This window comes from Rhamphochromis sp. 'chilingali' (genome assembly GCF_963969265.1).
Source record: "Rhamphochromis sp. 'chilingali' genome assembly, chromosome: 10".
In the NCBI taxonomy this organism is placed as follows: domain Eukaryota; kingdom Metazoa; phylum Chordata; class Actinopteri; order Cichliformes; family Cichlidae; genus Rhamphochromis; species Rhamphochromis sp. 'chilingali'.
Genome location: NC_137937.1, coordinates 35,921,462 through 35,940,373, shown reverse-complemented (window position 1 = coordinate 35,940,373; position 18,912 = coordinate 35,921,462). Strand labels below are relative to the sequence as shown.

Sequence of the window (18,912 nt, the reverse complement as noted above, 5' to 3'; positions counted from 1 at the left end):
ACTCAGCAGATTACTAAAACTAAGCAGCTTATAGCTTAGTTCAGAAACCCTAAAGAATTGATTCCTTGATTTTTTTGAACATGGAAGGAAACTTTGCATTCATCTTTCATAAAATTTCTGTCCCTGAAGAACCTTCGTATTTATTAGTTAACAGGATACCCGGTGAATCCTCATCCGTTGGATGGTAGCATATATCCATCCCTGTACAGCATCTACTTAAAGTCAAAGTGTGAAGTGTAGCAGTCTCACGAAAGAATAAAAAATCACTGGTGTCTAATCCTTACTTCATATTATCTCATTCAAAACATATTGATATAAAGAGGAGCCGTGAATCAATCAGGAAAGTTATCAGTGTTTGTTATCGATATCTCTGACCCAGAGAGGGAACACGGACTCGGGACTAGATTGGTCATGACAGGAATATTAAAATAGTCATTGAATTAGTCTTAAAATGCTTATTTATCCTTGATCTCATCAGCACAGGATAGTGTGTAATGCACTGCAATGCAAAGGCAGTAAGGCCCTTTAATACAAGGGAGGAGGGGCAGGCAGTTCAAATGTGGTGCACTGATATTAGTTTCCTGCACAAACAGAACAAACATGAAAAATATGAAATGAAGTCCTGAGCAAACTCTGCCTGCTAAAGCTAAAATGTCATAAGTCTCTCACCAATATGTAATTTAATTTGAGAGAATGATCTTCACACAATAGTGAAATAGTTCAGAGAGGATATCAAGTAATATTTTGGCTTTTACACTGAACCTCTGGGGACTCCTGTGGTTTCTGGAGGAAGGATGTTGAGGCCTCAGTGTGACGGACTAGACGTACTTGTTCATCCCAGAGACGTGCGGTTGATTTGTGGTGTGGTATCTGCTGAGGTGAGGAAAACAGCCTCCTGTGTTTGTTGCCATCTGAAAGTGATGTGATGGAGGTGACTAGGGATGGGTATCGAAAACCGGTTCTTGTTGAGAACCGGTTCCCACTGTTTCAATTCCTTGGAATCGTTTGCCACTTTTAAAAACGATTCCCTTATCGATTCCAGTCGCCCCGAATGACGTCATCACGTTGAGTAGCGTCTTTTACCCAGTAGGAAACACGGCGCCTGAGCGGCACAAACGCTCAAAAGTTTGGTTACACTTTATGAGAAAGGATGACAACAGGGCAACGTGCAATACTTGCAAAGTAGAGATTTCATCAAAGGGAGGAAACACTATGAACATGCAAAAGCATTTGCTCAAAAAACACGCGATTGCTTTCAACGAATGTCGTGTTTTTGATCCGCTCCGGACTAGCGAAGCTCAACCCAGCAGCAGCGGTAGCGTTTCCACGTCCTCTCCCGTTAATACTGCAGGTAACTAATCAATTAGCATTGCATATTATGTTAGCGCGATTTACCTTATTACAAAACCTGCTATTACTGTGCGTTGCATTTAGATAACCATGATGAGAGAGACAGAGTCTGGCTCAGATGCTGGCAGTTCTCGCTGCAGTCTACCGGTAGCGTCTCCTTTCAGGCCAGGATAGACGAATGTCACCGAGCAGTGACTCAGTTTGTGGTCAAAGGCTTGCACCCATTTGCCACAGCAGATGCCCCCGATTTCACTTTGGTAAGTGAATGTGTTTAATTGTAGGCAGGACATTACTGGATATTCTTGTGTAATTGCTACAGAATAATTTATGTTAAACTTTGTTATTGCTACAGGAGAATATTTATTTTATTATTTTACATATACATTTTTTTTCCTGGGGACCCTGTGACACCCCATTGAAGAGCCGTAGGCTGTGGCTCTCTTAAGATCTCACTGTTGGGTTTGTAAGGCCATGTTACTCCTAAATTTCTATCTTGTTCAAAGAGAAGATATAAAACACAGTTCTAAGCTAATCGACTTTAGTGTTCTCCTTTAAAAAAAAAAAAGAATCGATAAGGAATCGAATCGTTAAACAGAATCGAAAATGGAATCGGAATCGTTAAAATCTTATCAATACCCATCCCTAGAGGTGACTGTGTCAAAGTAACATGTACGCGAAGTGTAGTTTTATTTTTCATCTCTCTGAGGCAGCGGCACGACTGTTGGACAGTCTCCTCACTTTTATTTTGATAGTTTAGTTCCTGATGACCACCTGTGGTACATTTAACAAACACACTGTTAAATTCGCTGTCGTTGCTGTATTCAGACCCATGTAGACGTCTCTGATCTCTCGTCTCTCGGTCGGACAGACTTTAACTCCATCATCTTGAGCTGCAGAGCAGTAAAGAAACTTTTATCACCAGCTCCGGTCCAAGATGGTGGAGGTGGTGTCCGAAAACCGGATCAGGAAGTTACCGATCTGAGGAAGCTGATTGTTGCTTTGTTATTTATTGTTACAAAGGATTTATGATATTCTCTAAAAATGTATTTAAAGATTTTGGGTGCACATGCTACTGCTTCATATACAGCGGACATGTTTCATTGGGACAAGTCTCTTATTTAGTGGTTTAAATTTTGCAGACGATCGATGGATACAATATTTCATAAGTGTCAGAAGCATTTGTCGCAGTCGTGTTGGACGTGTGATCTTTCTCATTGTTAGGGTCACTACTCTGACATATGATGTGTGCATCATGAAAAACCGCGGCCTGACCTCGTGCCACACGTGGTCACTGTAAGAGAAATGCAACATGCATAACTGTACGCGAGTACTTTGCAGTATGAATTTGCTGCTCAGCTTATTAACATTTTGTCTCAACCAGAGACGAGTGTTGGAATAATGAGTGATGAGTGTTGCTGTTGGATTAAGTAAGCCCTAGATTAACTAAGCTACTGTATACGCTGCAAAGCCCTAATGTGGAAAAAAAGTCTCTGTTCTGGTAATAAAATCTTTCAAAGCCTGTAGCTTATCACTGCAAAATAAGCATCTTGCAACTGGATTACAACTCTCATGCTTGCAAGTGTTTTCACACTACAGTCCAGATGGGAGATTCGTTCTGTAACCTAAATGGATTCTTCTTTTCGTGCATCTTCTTTTTTTTGGTTTCTGATATTGTAAATGTGACAAACTATACAATCAATTAATACACCAAGCCAATACAAACATTTGGAAAGCAGCTAAATCTCCATCAGCTGTGTTTATTTCCAGCAATCTCCCAAAAACGCCGATGGAAAAACATTTCAAACTTGTTCTGACAAACCCAAGTTTTTCTTTAGCTCATAAATCATTGACGGTTTTCAAGTTATTTGCTTAATTAGTGCAAGAAAGTCTGGAATGCATGCTCAGGTTTGTGTTATTCCAGCCAACAGGGGGACCCAGAAAGTTGTCACGGTGTAAGTCCACCCTTGTTGCGCGTGTCCCAAAACCCTGCACATTCAGGAAAGTATTCAGCAGTGAACGGAAAATAATATTTTCCGCTTCTTTAGTGAAATGAAAGCCGGGTCCGCAGCTGTGCCGGCTTACTAAAAGCATTTCATGCACAAACATTTCAAACGCTTCAGACTCCAGGTTCATCTGTGTTCATGTCAACAGCAGATACAGTTCACTCTAAATAAGTTCGCGAGGACCCGAGTGATTGTGTGCAGATATTGCTTTTAAATAGAAAGTTGACTCTGGAAACAGTTGCAGTGCACACACACACACACACACACACACACACACACACACAAGTTATGAAAGCCGGTTTGCTAAAGCCAAAGCTTTCTGAGGTCATGTGACATTTCTTGAAGAGTTTACACAACCTCAAGTCATCCCCTCTCCAAGTTGATGTCAGTAGTCAATGCATATACACATGCAAACATACAGTATACAAATGCAGTAAATGAAAACACTGAAATAATAAAAAAGTAGACAGGGACACCTTAAATATTGCAGTTTCATATTACTGAAAGGCACCGAGATGTAAAACAGGAGTGCTGTGAAGTTTAAACCTCACGCAGACATGTGGCAGCCAATCTGTGGTTCGAATTTGTTGTGAAAATGCACGACTCGAGCACAAAAAGAAGGAAAAGTACTGCTCCTTAAATTCCCTGTTAGTTCACTGAAGCTTTGCTGGTTATGATTTGCAGGCTCGTTTAATAGCAAGAAAAAAAAATCTCGCAGAGTTTAGTCGCCACTAACAGTTTGCAGAGTCTCACAACCTCGTGCAGCAGAGATCTCCAAAGAGTTGTGGGGGACTCGAGCTGCTCAGGGTGTGAACGCTGCGAGAGATGAGAGTCAAAATCACACATGCAAACACGCGCACACCAATTCACTTCTGGAGCTGTGCCTCAAGTAACGAGCCGACAGTCCAAGTGACAAACATGTTGTCTGAGGACTGGACGAACGTGGACCTCTGCGGCTCCTCTCCGCACGCCGCGAAGGCCTCCTAACACGGCTGCGGCGTAGGTGGCGACGGCCCCGATCAGATTATTATTCCTTCCACTTTGGAAGTTTTTGTTCTCGTGCTGAGAGTCTCGCAGAACAAAACTGTGAGTAAATGGTGCGTAAATCCTGTGATTTTTATGGTGTTTTACCTCTACGGTACGTTAAAAATTATCACAACCTTAAAGCGTTTATTTTGTTTATTTAATATATTTATTAATTTATTGCAAGCTGTTTCCATTAGTTTCAATTGAAAGCCAGCGGGGGGTGTCTGTAATGAACCTTATTAATCTCAGTCTTCATTTGGATTTGATGACCCTCTCTGACCCACTCCCCCCTCCTCTCGTCTCTCCACCTCCCCGTCTGACTAATCCGACCGTCCATCCGCGGTCACGCTGCCGTCCGTCTGATGAGCCTTCACCGACGCTCCGTGCTGACATATTCAGACTATTGTTCTGCCGCTGCGGGTGGCACAGGTGGGCCTCCGTCTCTCCAACATGGCCCAGTTACAATGCAGCGCTCCCTGCCAAGTCAGGCCCCGTTCATCCGGGAACAGGGGAACTGGAATGGGTTTGACCGTATTGTGCTGCACCTGCTTCGCCCTCGCACCATATCCCCCTGCTTCGCCTGCCATTCTGCCACTGCAGAGAACGCTTCTTCCCTCGCAAGCCCCCGCAACGTAAAACCCGTAAAATCCACTGAACTTAGCCGCTCTGATGGCCGCGGCCAAAACAGCATCTGATGTGCCTTATTTGTTGACTGTGTGAGATTAGTTGCAGAGGGTACACGTCGAGGGGCTTATCATGCAGAGATGGAGCAAAGCCCCCACCCCTCCACCAAACACCCACCAGCCTTGCCAAATAATGAGAAATGGAAGAATCTCCAGCTTGTCTAAAGCCCTTGTCACAGTCGGTCCGTGCACACTTCTGCTCCCGAGCCAGACTGTAGAGCAGATACTGTAAGAGCTCCGGGACCAGAGGAGCTGGCTGCTGAGCTCCACATTCAGCAGGCAGCTCGGGAGCCAAAGTCCTGGTCATTTTTGTCCGCCGTGCCTCAATAGGAAGCATCCACCTGGACGGCGTTAGGCCTGCATGTGAAAGAATGTGCTTTTGTTTCCACAGAAGGAGAAAGAAGCAGCTGTAGCGCTCGAACATGTGCACGTGTCACCGTGTCGGTACAAATGCAGCACAGGAAATGAATCGGGGCCTTTCAGATGAAATCTTCAAAGCGTTTCAGCTGCCTCTGTGTTGAAAAGCAGAAATAAAATGTTCATCTACTCTTTGCTGCTGTGAGTCAGTGAGCTGCTCTTCCTGCAGAGCAATGCAGCCGTGCAGAAATCCTGATTTTATGAACCCTGCCAGCCGCAGTACCTGTTCATGAGTTTTGCAGGACTTGCATAAAAAGCAGGCTGGTTTTTTTTCTTCTTCTTTAAGCTCATAAATCCCATAAAGGTTTGATTTAGGGATTAATTTCCAGAAAAAATCAAATGTATAGAACTCAATCGATCATGTTAACGATGGGATTACAGAAACTTTCCACACAGGCAGCCCAGGAGCGCCCTCGACCTCAGAAAGTTAAGGGTCCAAACTGTACTCTTGTTATTCTTGAATGTGTGAATTGACCATTCGCCAAACCTAAACGCCAAAAACTCCATGCAGAAGATCAGGAGATGTTTACATGCTGGATTTTCCTGTTTACTCTCCTCTTGTGCAGTTGGTCTGTGGCCTGTGACCTCTTGGCCTGTGTTTGAACCAGATCTCTCGCCTCCCAGAGGGCGCCAGCTTTGCGTAATAAAGAATCAGTGAAATTACAGAACAACCCAGTAAAACAATGAGTGAAAGACAAATTCCACAGCTAGCATCAGTGAATGAAGTGTAGCTGAGCACCTGGATGATGCTGGAGTCAGGCTAAAGGAAACACACAGAGAGAGAGAGAGAGAGAGAGAGAGGAGGCTCACGCAGGCAGAGATGTGAGGATGGAGGCTGACGGGCTGCTGGGGATTCGCTGTGCGAGAGCTCCCTCTTGGTGCCAGTCAGCCTACTGTTAGTGAGCATGGCGCTGCTGCACAGAGAGGCTCAGGCAAAGCTACAAACACACAAGATAAAACAAAGCACAGGGACGACTGAGATCTCTTTTATTTTGAGCTTACTTTATTTTTAAAGCACTGCTGCAGGGTCACCAGTTGATTCTTCGTTTGATTGAAGCTGAGACAAAGATTTCAGCTCGGTGTAGATTTTGTTTCATTTGATTTATTCTGAATATCCATCCCGGTGTGTTTACACGCGCTCTGTGTGTGTTTATGAAAATCTTCTTCAGTTTGGTTTTTTGTTTTGTTTTTTTTGTGCGTGGGGAAGGGGATTGTTTTGTGAGACCTATATCAGTATTTTGTAATATAATCGCAATATTGATTGATTTGTTTTGCTGTCTGAATTATACTTTTCTTTTTACCAATTTAAAGAATATATAATATGTATAGAAATATCTCCCACAGGAATACATGTTTTCAAATTCTGCAAATTCAAAATCAAATGCAAATCATTTTATTTAATATTAAGACATTTTAAAAAAAAATGTGTAATTTGCTTGAAAAACTGCAGTAAAATGCAAAGTGGACGTTTATTACTAAAGTCTTAATCCTCTCGGTGTGTGTGTGTGTGTGTCATTTTCAGGGCCGGTGTGTTAATTTCAGCCGTGTGCAGCACGCGTAAAACAGAAGAAGAAGAACTACTGTGTGAAAACCAGCATGTGCTGATTGCTGTGGACAAGAGAAGAATTTCAGGTTGTTCTCAAAGACGTGTAGCCCTGCAGCTAAAACCACTATCTGTTCGCTCTGCTTCACTTTGTGCACAAAGTTTCCCCCTCTGGTTCTTTTTCCTCTCTGCAGTTTTAAAAATCACACAAGGGGAGAACGATAGTGCTCTAATTTTCATTTATTAAGTTATTTACTAGATTTTCCTCAAACCAAATCTTTTTATTTAATAAAAAAAGGCCAAAGCAGGAATGCAGCGTGCCCCAGAACTTAGCACTCAGACACGGTTAGCTTTTCATGCGCACCAAAGGCTTAACATATTCTGACCATATTGCAGCTTCTGTGAAAAACCTCATTTCGTGGACACAGACAGAAGCTATCTTTAAAAAAAAAAGAAAAAAACATGGAGGAAGGGGCTGTTTGCCTTTGGCGTGGAAGTCGGAATAATCCCAGCGGGCCTCGCAAGTGCAGAAGTCCACTGCCTTTTGGCAATGTCTCATCACGACTCCTCTCCAACTTCGGCTGTGCTGGATGCCTGGCGGCTGCCCTTTGACTGGTTTATCTTGTCATTTTAACACTGAGAAGTGCACACGCATGACAAATTGTAGACAGGATGCCCCAAGGTATTGGAAGCCAGCAAGACTTTGCCCCTTTAGTTTTTTGTTTTTTTTTAATACACCTTCCTTTCATTATGCACTCGGGACAAGGAAATTAATAGAGCGTTATTCGACCGCAGGACAGCCTCCTGACCGGGGTGATCTCCAGCTAGGTTTGAGGGATTGATGCCTTTAAGACCTTGACATGGCGCTTGGTGTTTTTTGCCCCTGTTTTCAGTTCAGTCTGCTCCCTGCTCAGTAAGGCGTAGCACATCACAAACCATAAACAGGCCTATCAGTTAAGAGTTTTAAGATATAGATGCGGCTGCCTCGACACTGCCCGACTCTCCGTCTCAATTCTCCGAGGGCTCCCGAGCTGCGTCGCAACTCGCTAGTTCGCTCAGCAGCGGAATATCAAAGTTTAATTAAAATAATTAAAGGCAACAGCAAGCAGCAGCCTGTGAAGACCTGGCTGTCTGTTTTTTATGCCTTTTGACATTGAATGACCTATTACCGCGTTATTCACAGGAAAAAGAGGACACGGCGCCACGGTGACGGTGCACCGCGTCCAAAACGTAAACCCAAAGCAGCGGATGCGATGGACGGATAAGTATTGTTCATTTCCAGAAATTATTTCGTCCCCCTCCCCTTCCTCCGCCCCAACCCAAAAAGGAAGGGATATGTACTTAAATATATTGTGGATTTCTCAAGCGCGCTGTCACGACGCCAATCCCAAATGATGTTAGTGTGAGCGGAAACACTGTGGGGGAGGAAAGGGGGCAGCAGCTGAAGAAAAAGGCTCGAATGATCCAGTCACTTTGGATACCGTACTTCAGACGCAAAATGGATATTCGAGTCGAAACCTGACAAAGCGTGCCGGCTTTGACGGGAAGCGGTATAGACAATGACCAGTGGCTGGGTCAGTGGGATGTCTCTGTGCAAGCAGGGAAGCTTATCAAATGACACTAAAAATAAGTTCAACAACCATCAAGTTTGAGGGGGAACGGGCGAGCGTCTCGCATTCGGTGGGCACGAGGGTGCGTGAGACGGGCGGCGAGCAGCACGCCGGACTAATTATTCCTTTGTTTCCTCTCCGTCCCGATCGGAGGGACATAAATAATTCTGAATCGAATCCTCGGGGTGCGCTGGTATTTATGTTCGACTTAAACGCTTTTAGCCTCTTGCATAATTTTGCAGGCTGACATTTAATAGGCTCATCAGCTCTGGACTTGCAGGGGACGGAGAAATTTTAGCACTTAGATCTTGTCTTCTTTATGTAGCGACCGAGAGCACGGGAATATTATTAACCCAAACTAATGAGATATTTACATAGCAGTCACAACACAACTCATCCTGCTTACAGCATGTCACAAGTCACCGCTGCGTCCCCTCCCCACACCACATACGCCGTTGTTGTACATTTAGAGGTAACAAATCAAATTTGCTTGTACCTCTCTGTAAATTAATGCTTTTTTTTAAATAAATGCAAGTATTTTTGTACTTTTTTTAAAACATCTTTACAACAACTTTAAACTTCACATTTTGATTTTTGTCCACTTTTAACAAATTCCGGCTTCGGTTCGATATGCATGCACAACTTTCTGTATCGGCTCATTTCATGTGCAGAATTGTAAATTATCATTTTAATATCTTCAAGTCTTTTTTTTATATTCACGTAGAACCTTAAAGACCAAGTTCGACTCGCATTCGTGTGAGCCGCTGCATCTTCTTTTGTTTTTAAAGCTTTTCTGAGTTTTACACTGTTTTTATTTTTAATCTGATTTTTTTCTGTCACTGTTGTACACTCTGCAGTCTGTTGTATCAAATATACATTCAACAAAAAAGTGAACAGTGTTTTTGTGTGTGTGTGTTTTTTCTTCCTCTTTCTCTCTTTTTAACACATGTGTGCTGGTAGGGGTGGTCATGCTAAAGGCTATCTTTAATTGGGCCCTTACAGATTTATAGGGCCCGACAGGGAACATGATTATACAGAGTGTGTGTGGACAGAGTGGACAGTGTGCAGCCTCTCCCCCTGTGAAGTCAGTCACCGGAGGCACACACACACACACACACACACACACACACACACACAAAATCCCTTCAAGGTCTTCAATGCCCCAAAAATGAGGTCTTCCATTTAGTAAAAAATATGCGCTCGTACACCTTCTGCTTTATCCACATTTGCATGCTGTGACAAGATGCCAGCTGAGGTGTGTGTATGTGTGTGTACGGGTCAGTTTGTGTGTGTGTGTGTGTGTGTGTGTGTGTAGGCTGTATATACAATAACCCCAACGCCATGTTGAGGAAGGATTTGTTGTGTCATGAAAACACTTTTTTTCTTAGTTTAGATGCTTCACTCATGAGTGTTGTTCAGCAAAATCTGATTTTGAATGTCCTTTCTGGTATTTTAAACATCGAGAAATAATCTTGTGCAGTCCACGAGTCAGTTTTGAAGTATAGTAAAGATGTTACTTATTCATAAAACTGAAATTGTCTTCAGATACCAGAATTTTCTTAGTAAAAACCCTTTTTTTAAAAATGAATCAACTTTTTTTAACGTTACAAATAGTCGAACCAAAATACTCTCAGCTGTTCACATGAGGTTGTAAAGTCATAACAACTGTGTTTGTGTGTTGTTGTTGGTTTGTGTTTTGTTTCTTTCTAGAAAATCATAAAAAAACAAGTCAAATTTCATGAAACTTGATGTAGAGACGGAGGATGAACGAATCTATTCAAACGGCACAAACGGGGCGCAGTTTATTTAAACCTGCATGTCTGCACATCGAGCTTTTACTTTGATCTATCAAAAGTAAAAGTCAGCAGAGTGTTGTTAAAGTACTGAACAGACCCGCACGCTGTTTACTGAATTTATAAATGTAGCAGTGATCATCATCTCACAGTCGAACGAGATCTTTAAAGAGTCTCGATTTCTTTTTCCTCTGAAACAAAAACACAGGATTAAGACTAATTAACACTGATTTAATTTAATTGTAATTATTTATTATATCCTTATAGAGCGATTTTTTGTCTTCTGCCTATGAGATCAGATTAACTTTGTTGATCCCACACAAAGGAATTAAAGTAAAAGCAGTTTCAGTGTTCAGAAAAAATAAGTAGATGGAAGATGATGCCACTGGGGAATTAATGTTTTCTGAATAACTGACTAATCAATCGTTAAAATTAAAAGTATTCAAAACGTCCCCAGTTATATAATCACAACACACACAAATGCATTGACATATTGACAGCAATAAAATAGGAGTCACAGTCTGATCATTTCCTTTCAAGTAACTGAAATCTGACAATTTTTACAAAGACACTGAAGAAAAACTCACTTATGGCCTTTAATTGTTGATTAGTCAAAAAGATTTTCTTTTAAAGAAAAAAACCTCTAAATGCAGCATAATTCAATAATGAACTAAATCATGAGAAGACTCTCGCCCCTTCACTTAGCTTTTAGAAAACAGAGACATTAGAAATCATCTTTTTCCTAAAAATGAAATCGCACAACTCTACAAACAGCTTTAGTGAAATATCAGCTCGTCTGCTCTGTTTACCGTTGTGCTTAGGACGGCAGCTACACGCGGGGTTGTTTTAAACAGAGCAGGCTGCAGGAAGCACTTGGTGATAATCTGACTTTAGTATTCAGCCCATAAAAGTTGACATTTCTAGACTGAAGTCTGGTGTATGACGACTTCCTCCACAGGGTGGGTTTATGTAGAAGCTGGCCTCTGATTTTAAACTGCAAACATCAGATATTTATATAAAACACATTGAAATAAAGGAATGAATTAAAAGATAATAACTACAGAAGTAGAAACTGGCAGGCATGACTAATCTAACTGCAGGTAAAGATGTGGTGATGATCAAAATTACATTTTTGCATTTTAATTGGTTTTTTTTTTAATACTAGCAAATTAATTTGTAGGATATTACAAAACACGTGTTCTACCTCAGCCTCGCTCTAACTGGATGAACACTGCTGCTGTTTCAAACACGATGCAGTTTCATTTTGTTAATTTATAAAGTTTTTTTTCCTTCTTCCTGCATTTTGCATGATGAATTTCCTCCTTTATTCTTTTTTTTCTCGGTTTGTGTTCATCAGTAATGAACGCTGTGCAAGATCACATAAAAATGTGAGTCCGAGTTTCTAGCAAACACCAGCTGAATGTCTTCACACAGAAGGGGTAAAAAAAAATCACTTGAGATGAAATAAGTCCAACGTTCGAGTTGGCTATCCTTCTGGGAAAATTGAGCCGTCATCAGAGCTACCAACAAGACCTAAAAAGCCTTTTTTTATCATTATGAAGGCTGTGTAGCCATTGATCTGTCTTAAATACAAACAATAAAACACATAAATGAAAAGAAGAAGAAGAAAAAACAAAATGCAACTGCAGCGATGCAGAGTTTGTCTTCCAAAAACACTCTTCACACATTTTTCACTCATCTGCTTTATTGCCTTTACTTCACTGGAGCCGCTTTATATACCATGCTGTCATTCAAGCTTATACATCATGTGCTATGTAAATGGACTCGGTGCATATGAACACACTGCTATACTAGAACAAACAAAATAGTTTGGAGATGAAAAGACATCTGAGAGGAGAATAAAGCAGCCGATTTACCCAAAAGATGTCGTGTGTTTAAAGAAGCTTAGATGCTGCACATATTCTTCATTTTAGCAGGAAAGAAATTCACAAATGCGTTACAAAACAGAAACATGAAGCGCCGTAGAGGAGAAGTGAATTTTGGTGGTAATTTTCTGACTGAACGCTGGAGAAATTCACGTCCTTCCACTGTAGCGGCGTCTGCCTGCAATTCACTATTGTATTTCAGATGGAAACTAACGTCGTGCTTGGAATAAAAGTGGCACATGAGGACAGCGGCATCCGAAGGTCTTTGCATTCTTCTATTTTTATATTAGCGCTTGCAGCCAAGAAAACAGCAAGCAAACTCCTAAATCCATCCTGATCTGTGCCACAAGGTTCTGTTTTCACAATTTGATGGAGGGGGCTTAGCTGCCATAAAATTTCAACCTCCACTTCCCCTGATAAAGTTTCTCTGGCAGGCAGCGAATGGACTTAAGCAGCTGTTGCCCCCCGAAAGCCCGTCTGGCTTCCCAGGTTATCCAGATTTGCACAGTTGTCTCTGAAATTCGGGTAACTGTGGGATCAAATGCTGCAGCGCTGCACAGCCGCTAACCTTTCAAAGCCCGAGCCCAGACCCTGTCAGATCCAGAGGGCCGTCCATCCGCCCTAAGAACAGCTTGTTAGAGTTGACAATTGATTTTATGCATTGTATTTCCGAGAGCATTACAACTAAATCCCCTTCTCAGGCGATATGGAGGGCTGCTGTTCACTGACGGCTATGGAAAATGCAGGTGGGAGGATTAAGAGAGCTTGACGGTTTGGGATTTCAGAGCTTTATCTTGATGCTCTTTCCTGTGAGCTTGCTGTGAATTTTTAAGCCCAATATACTATATATGCTGATAAAGATTTAGGACTCCTGTAAGATGATTAGAGTGTTGGTAATGGTGTACATTTATTTCAAGAGAACAGCAAAGTAGTGGAAAGCCACATATATGTAATGCAAGTCATAAAGCTTTAATGTGACGGAAGAGAAGAAAATACGTTGTGTGATTTTCCAGTGGCTTTAAGTGAATGTGGAAAACTGAGATGGAAGGTGCAACTACAGTGACTCAGTTCTGCTCTTAAATGATGTTATCCATCGAGACAAAAGCTCCAGGGCTGACAAACAAAGTGCCAAAAACATCATTTCACGTAGGTACCCGTGATAAAATGCTTTCTGATTGTGCGTTTGACTTTTGTTTTGTTTAGTTTTTAATAAATAAGCCATTTGAACATTAGAAAGGCCTAAATCTGTGCATTACTACATAAATAGTCACTTTCAGCTACAGGTGGGTGCCATTTGCTTTACCTACCCTAGTTTCAGTTACATCTTGTTTGTGTTTGATGCATTTTGGAATATTTCAATGCAACTATTTGTCATATATGGCTTCCCATGCACTAATAGCACATTCCTCAGTCCTGCAGGTATTAGATCTCACCCTGGGTCTACACACCTAAATCACATGATTAGTTCATTACTAGGCCTCTGGAGAACTTCAAGACATGTTTTGGAGGTCATTTAGCCATTTGAATCAGCTGTGTTGGATCAAGGACCCTGCAGGACACCGGGCCGTGAGACCTGGAGTTGCCCACCCCTGGTATAGAAAGTGCTTCTCACCCCCATCTGGTCAAGGTGAATGGCTGCCCCTCCATGAGCCTGGCTCTGCTGGAGATTTCTTCCTGTTAAAAGGGAGGTTTTTGTTCCCACTGTCGCCAAATGCTTGCTCATACAGGGTCATCTGATTTCTCTGTATTGTTCTATACCTTAGAATATAAAACATATCGGCACTGTATACATTGAACTAAATTGCAGAAATGTTTGGGGGGCACTTGGCAGAAGTCTGATTCAACAGAAGTCTACAGGAAAACAACGCTTCTGCTCCCTTCATGTCTGGGGTCTTATCGGATATAACATCATGTTAAGTTTACATTAGAGTCAGAAAGGACAATTAAACAGGAAATGTGATTGACAATTACGCCATGAGCCTGCAGTCTTACTGTTTTTGTACAGTCGACCCTACCCTCGGTCATTTAATTACAAAACTCCAAAATGGTGAGGGCATTTATTTCATATACAGTCAATTATTAGCTGTAAACCAGCCGATTGTTCCCAGGCGGACAAAATACATCCAAAAATGAGCTCTGGTGGCACGTTGGTTTTCAGTCAGGTCCCTCACGTAGCTTCACAAAAGATAAGGCTATCACAGTGGCTATGTCCATCTTTATTAAACATTCAGTGTCCTTTGGAAGTTCCTTGCTAATGCTAACAAGCTAAGTCAGCAAGTTAGCCAAGTTAGCTAACAGCATTTTTATTTAAATAGCCTGAGGCTCCAAAACGGACAAAATGTTAAAATAAAATCAGGTTTAAAAACAGGACTCCGTACACCAGTGGGTAATATCAAGTTGGTTTTGTCTATTTTTCTTATTTAAGTTCTATATGAGTTCTATAACTGAATTTCCCGGAGGAACCCACCCGAGGGATTAATAAAGTTCTAATCTAATCAGTCTATAGTCTGTGGTTTCAGAGTGTTTTGCATCATGTGTGAAAAAATGGTTTAACTAGGAGTCCCAGGCTTCTACCTTTCTACCTATAAAACCCGGAGAGCAGTCAAATGGTGGAAGTGGAAGCTAAATTGGCTAGTCATTCATATGTATATTAGGCTGTTAAGTAGGAATTCTGGAGGGACGGGGGTGGGGGAGTGGAGTGTTTCAGTTTGCCATCTTGGGGAGAAATCAACACACATGGGTGTATGTCCTTTGTTGCTGACATTTATTGATAAAAACAGTACAAAAAACCAACCATTTGTACACATATTTACAAATAATTCAACATTGTCAGCAATCACTCACAATCCTGGCACTGCCATGGTACCTGTAGTCTGCATTTACCACATGTGTATCTTTTGCAGTGAACACATCGCACAGTGGCCTGATTTTTCTTGCATTTGTGTTTGACCTGACACGTGGCTCTTTTTCCAGGGCTAGGTGTGGAGGGTTCTGCCCAAAGCAACTGATCTTTTCTTGCCTTCTTCGCAGCTACATGAGAGTGAGCCAACTCTGTTGCAAGCGCCACCAGGAAGTCCACCCGTCTTTCCTTCGTCCCGGTGCATGCTTGATACAGCACATGTGCATTCAGTGCTGCCATGTCAATCATGTTATAAAACACGGCGACTGGCCAGCGCCGTGTTCCTTTGCGGACAGTGTACTCCCGAACCATCTGGTCCATCACATCCACGCCACACTTTGTTTTGTTGTAAAGGGTGACAGTGTTTGGCTTCCTTTTGGTGGTGTTATCAGTCTGAACCACGCTGTGCATGCTGCTAAGAATATAGACTGTCTTCTTCCGTTTGGCCGCATACGCCGTCAGCGTGGCAGCAGAGGTTGAAAACACCTAAGAAATAAGATAAATTGTTATTTTCATAGCCCTTTTACACACAATGAAACACATAAACATAGAACCACAAAAGACCTGCAACATACCTGAGTGGTGAATACATTGCGATCTGTCTGTCTAGTGGATTGAGGAATTTCCCTGCGAATCCTGTTGACTGTGCCGAGGATGGTGGTTTTCCGTCCAAGAAGTTTTTGTGCCAGTGAAAGCGATGTGAAAAAATTGTCCGTGGTAACATTTCTGCCCTTGTCTAGGAGTGGTTCCATCAGCCTCATTACTACATTTTCAGAAAGTCTCTCCCCAGTGGGACGACTGGGGTCCTTGCCAAGATATGGGAAGACATTGCAAATGTACTTGGATTTTAGGTCGCAAGCCACCCAAAACTTGATCCCAAACTTGTCAGGTTTACTTGCAATATACTGCAGGAAACAGCACTGAGTCTTTGATGGGAAAAGCTGTTCATCAATGGTGATATGTAGACCAGGGTTGTAGCACGTGATGCAGTTGGTGACAAATGATCCCCACACACTGGAAATTGCAGCAAACTTGTCAGTCTTTGCTCGATCACAGCGGGTGGACTTGTCATCAAAGCGTAGGTGTTGCATGATGTTTTGGAAGCGGTTTCGTGCCATAATTCCAATTATCTGTGGGTTTCCCAGGTTTGCTGACCAGCAGTCATTTACAGATGGAAGCCTGCAAACCCCCCGCAAGATCACAATTGCAATAAATGCCATTAGTTCAGGGAGGTCCATGAACCAATGAACATGCTCCGTTTGCTGTGCATGTTGAATAGTCCATTCTTGAATGCTACGAAGCATGTCAAGAGTGACGAAACACAGGAAGCTCTGAAGGCGACTCGAGATACTTCTCCTGGCCTTAGCCGTTGGCTCTCCATCTGCAGCGTACGCTTCTATTGGGGTGAAAGGGAGACAGGTCCCCACATGTTCTTCAAAAAAGAGCCACGTGTCAGGTCAAACACAAATGCAAGAAAAATCAGGCCACTGTGCGATGTGTTCACTGCAAAAGATACACATGTGGTAAATGCAGACTACAGGTACCATGGCAGTGCCAGGATTGTGAGTGATTGCTGACAATGTTGAATTATTTGTAAATATGTGTACAAATGGTTGGTTTTTTGTACTGTTTTTATCAATAAATGTCAGCAACAAAGGACATACACCCATGTGTGTTGATTTCTCCCCAAGATGGCAAACTGAAACACTCCACTCCCCCACCCCCACTCCCCTCCCTCCAGAATTCCTACTTAACAGCCTAATATACATATGAATGACTAGCCAATTTAGCTTCCACTTCCACCATTTGACTGCTCTCCGGGTTTTATAGGTAGGAATCCCTAAAATGATGGCTCGCGGGGGTTTAAGTGTTAAAAAATACCATCTTGTATTTGACATAACATTTCAGTTGCCAAAATAGTTTAACACACATGCAGCCCTGTTAATGTTTAACTGTCTAATCAAAACAGGACTTAATGCATATCAACCCTTAAAGTATACTAGTACAAAAAACAAGTTCTAACTGTTAAATTCATTTAAATTAACATATGTACCATCTTTAAACAAAGATTAGTCGAGTAGAGGTCTACGAACTCTAAGTTCTTGTAAAGTGGTTCATGTTTATACATTAAAAGGCCATTTTAATTTAGTGTAGATACAGGAAATTTCTTTATAAAAGTCTTGAAGTAACAAACATTTTAATGCCATTTGCCATTTCATTGGCTACAGTTAAGAAAACCTTTCCATTTACCACTCAGGTGAAGTGACATGATAAGCAGGAGTTCCTGTGGAGTCTGCGTGTGCTTAGAGTGTGTGTTTAAAGTAAATCTCTATGATCAGTTTGCAAACGTGATAAATATTAAGCTAAGACTCTGGCAGTGGTGAGCGACATGACAAAAATCTTGTGTTGCTTTTTGAAATCGCTTGTGTGAAGTGTTTTTGAAGCTGTTCTAAAATGAGCAGATGGCCAACACATGCAAAAGGTTACGGATGCCATTTCTGTGCTTTGTTTCCCTCTCCAACCTATTTCTACTTATGCGGGGGGAAAAAGCTCTTTTCACAGTAGCCGGCATTTGCACCTACATTTGGGCTGTGCTACGTGAAGCTCCTGCTAGGTATGAAATAATGATGGCATAATATGTGTGTTGAAGCTCCACGGGGGCATATGTTGAGTCAGGCGGCCAGGGAGAGATCACCTGTCCGGCCGGAGGGGTCGGCAGGCCGTCTGGAGCCTGATAATGATAAACCTCCAACATACTGGCTGTCAGCTCATGGCAGGTCTTCTTTGAGCAGAAGATCCACGCAGGCAGCCGTGGTCGCTTCTGCTCCACGTCTGAACCCATACTGACCCACTACCCGCACTGATGGATGGCCCTCTGAGCCAATCGCGTGGGGCTCTGGGAGCCTGGGCTGAACCGATGGGGGTGGAGCTGCAGCAGACCCGGGTCGAGTCACCTTGCCAGCAGCGCTCTGCGTTGCATTTTAATGAAGGCAGAGGGGAACATTGGCTGGAGGTGTTTGTATGTAATCATGTCACATTTCCAAAGAGGCATGAGCAGAAGAGGCAGCAGATCGCCTCTGACTTCTCCAGCAGATGTTTGGAAATGGTGCTAATGTAGTGGATTATGTCTGTGGGTGAGCAAGCAGTGAGAAGCTCTGATACTAATGAGAACTGAGTTAACTTTGGTGAAATGTGCTTTTGATTTCCTGCACAAAGAAATGCACGAGGTAAGCAGTGGTGGTGCTTCACTTTGCTATTTCTCTGTAGTCTGTTACGTCTGGGGTTTTTTACTCATATCACACATGCCTGCTTTGTAGAAGTGTGCTTAATTCCCTACATGATAAACAATAAATTATGCTCCAACACAACAACACATATGCAAGCAGACAGGTATAAAATGACTGAAGAGACCAAATGTGTTATGTGCTCTCCTTTAGCTTTTAGTCTTTTTTAGTGTTACTTTCTTTCTTGTATCTAGTATTCATCTATTAGTATCTGTTAGTTGTCCCTGTTTTATTCACTTCCTGTTTTTTCCCTTCTGTGTGCTCATCAGTGGATGATTTTCTCCACCTGTGTCTTGTTTCATAAGCCCTCTGAGTAAATACCCCTTTGTCTTCTGCTTGTCTTCTAGCGTCTCTCCTCTTTGCCCAGTTTCAAGGTCTGTGCTTTTTATTGTTTTATACTGAGCTTTTAGTAATCAGC

The 18,912-nt window shown here is 42.2% G+C and overlaps 2 protein-coding genes across 2 annotated transcripts in view; one reads left to right on the top strand and one right to left on the bottom strand.

The window, feature by feature from the left end:
* The window catches only part of antxr2a (ANTXR cell adhesion molecule 2a), an 81,522-nt gene extending 71,997 nt beyond the window's left edge, over positions 1-9,525 (top strand). The window contains exon 17 of the mRNA XM_080894263.1: positions 7,002-9,525. Coding sequence (XP_080750389.1) covers positions 7,002-7,040 — 39 coding nt within the window. The 3' untranslated portion in view covers positions 7,041-9,525. The remainder of the gene's footprint in view (positions 1-7,001) is intronic.
* A 1,046-nt stretch (positions 9,526-10,571) lies between these two features.
* LOC308404376 (piggyBac transposable element-derived protein 4-like) lies at positions 10,572-18,052 on the bottom strand (the record flags this gene model as incomplete). Its single annotated transcript, XM_080894399.1, has 4 exons — positions 10,572-10,616; positions 15,262-15,696; positions 15,786-16,642; positions 17,968-18,052. 4 exons carry the CDS (start codon positions 18,050-18,052, stop codon positions 10,572-10,574), a joined length of 1,422 nt encoding a protein of 473 aa, XP_080750525.1.
* Between the last annotated feature and the right edge of the window lie 860 nt (positions 18,053-18,912).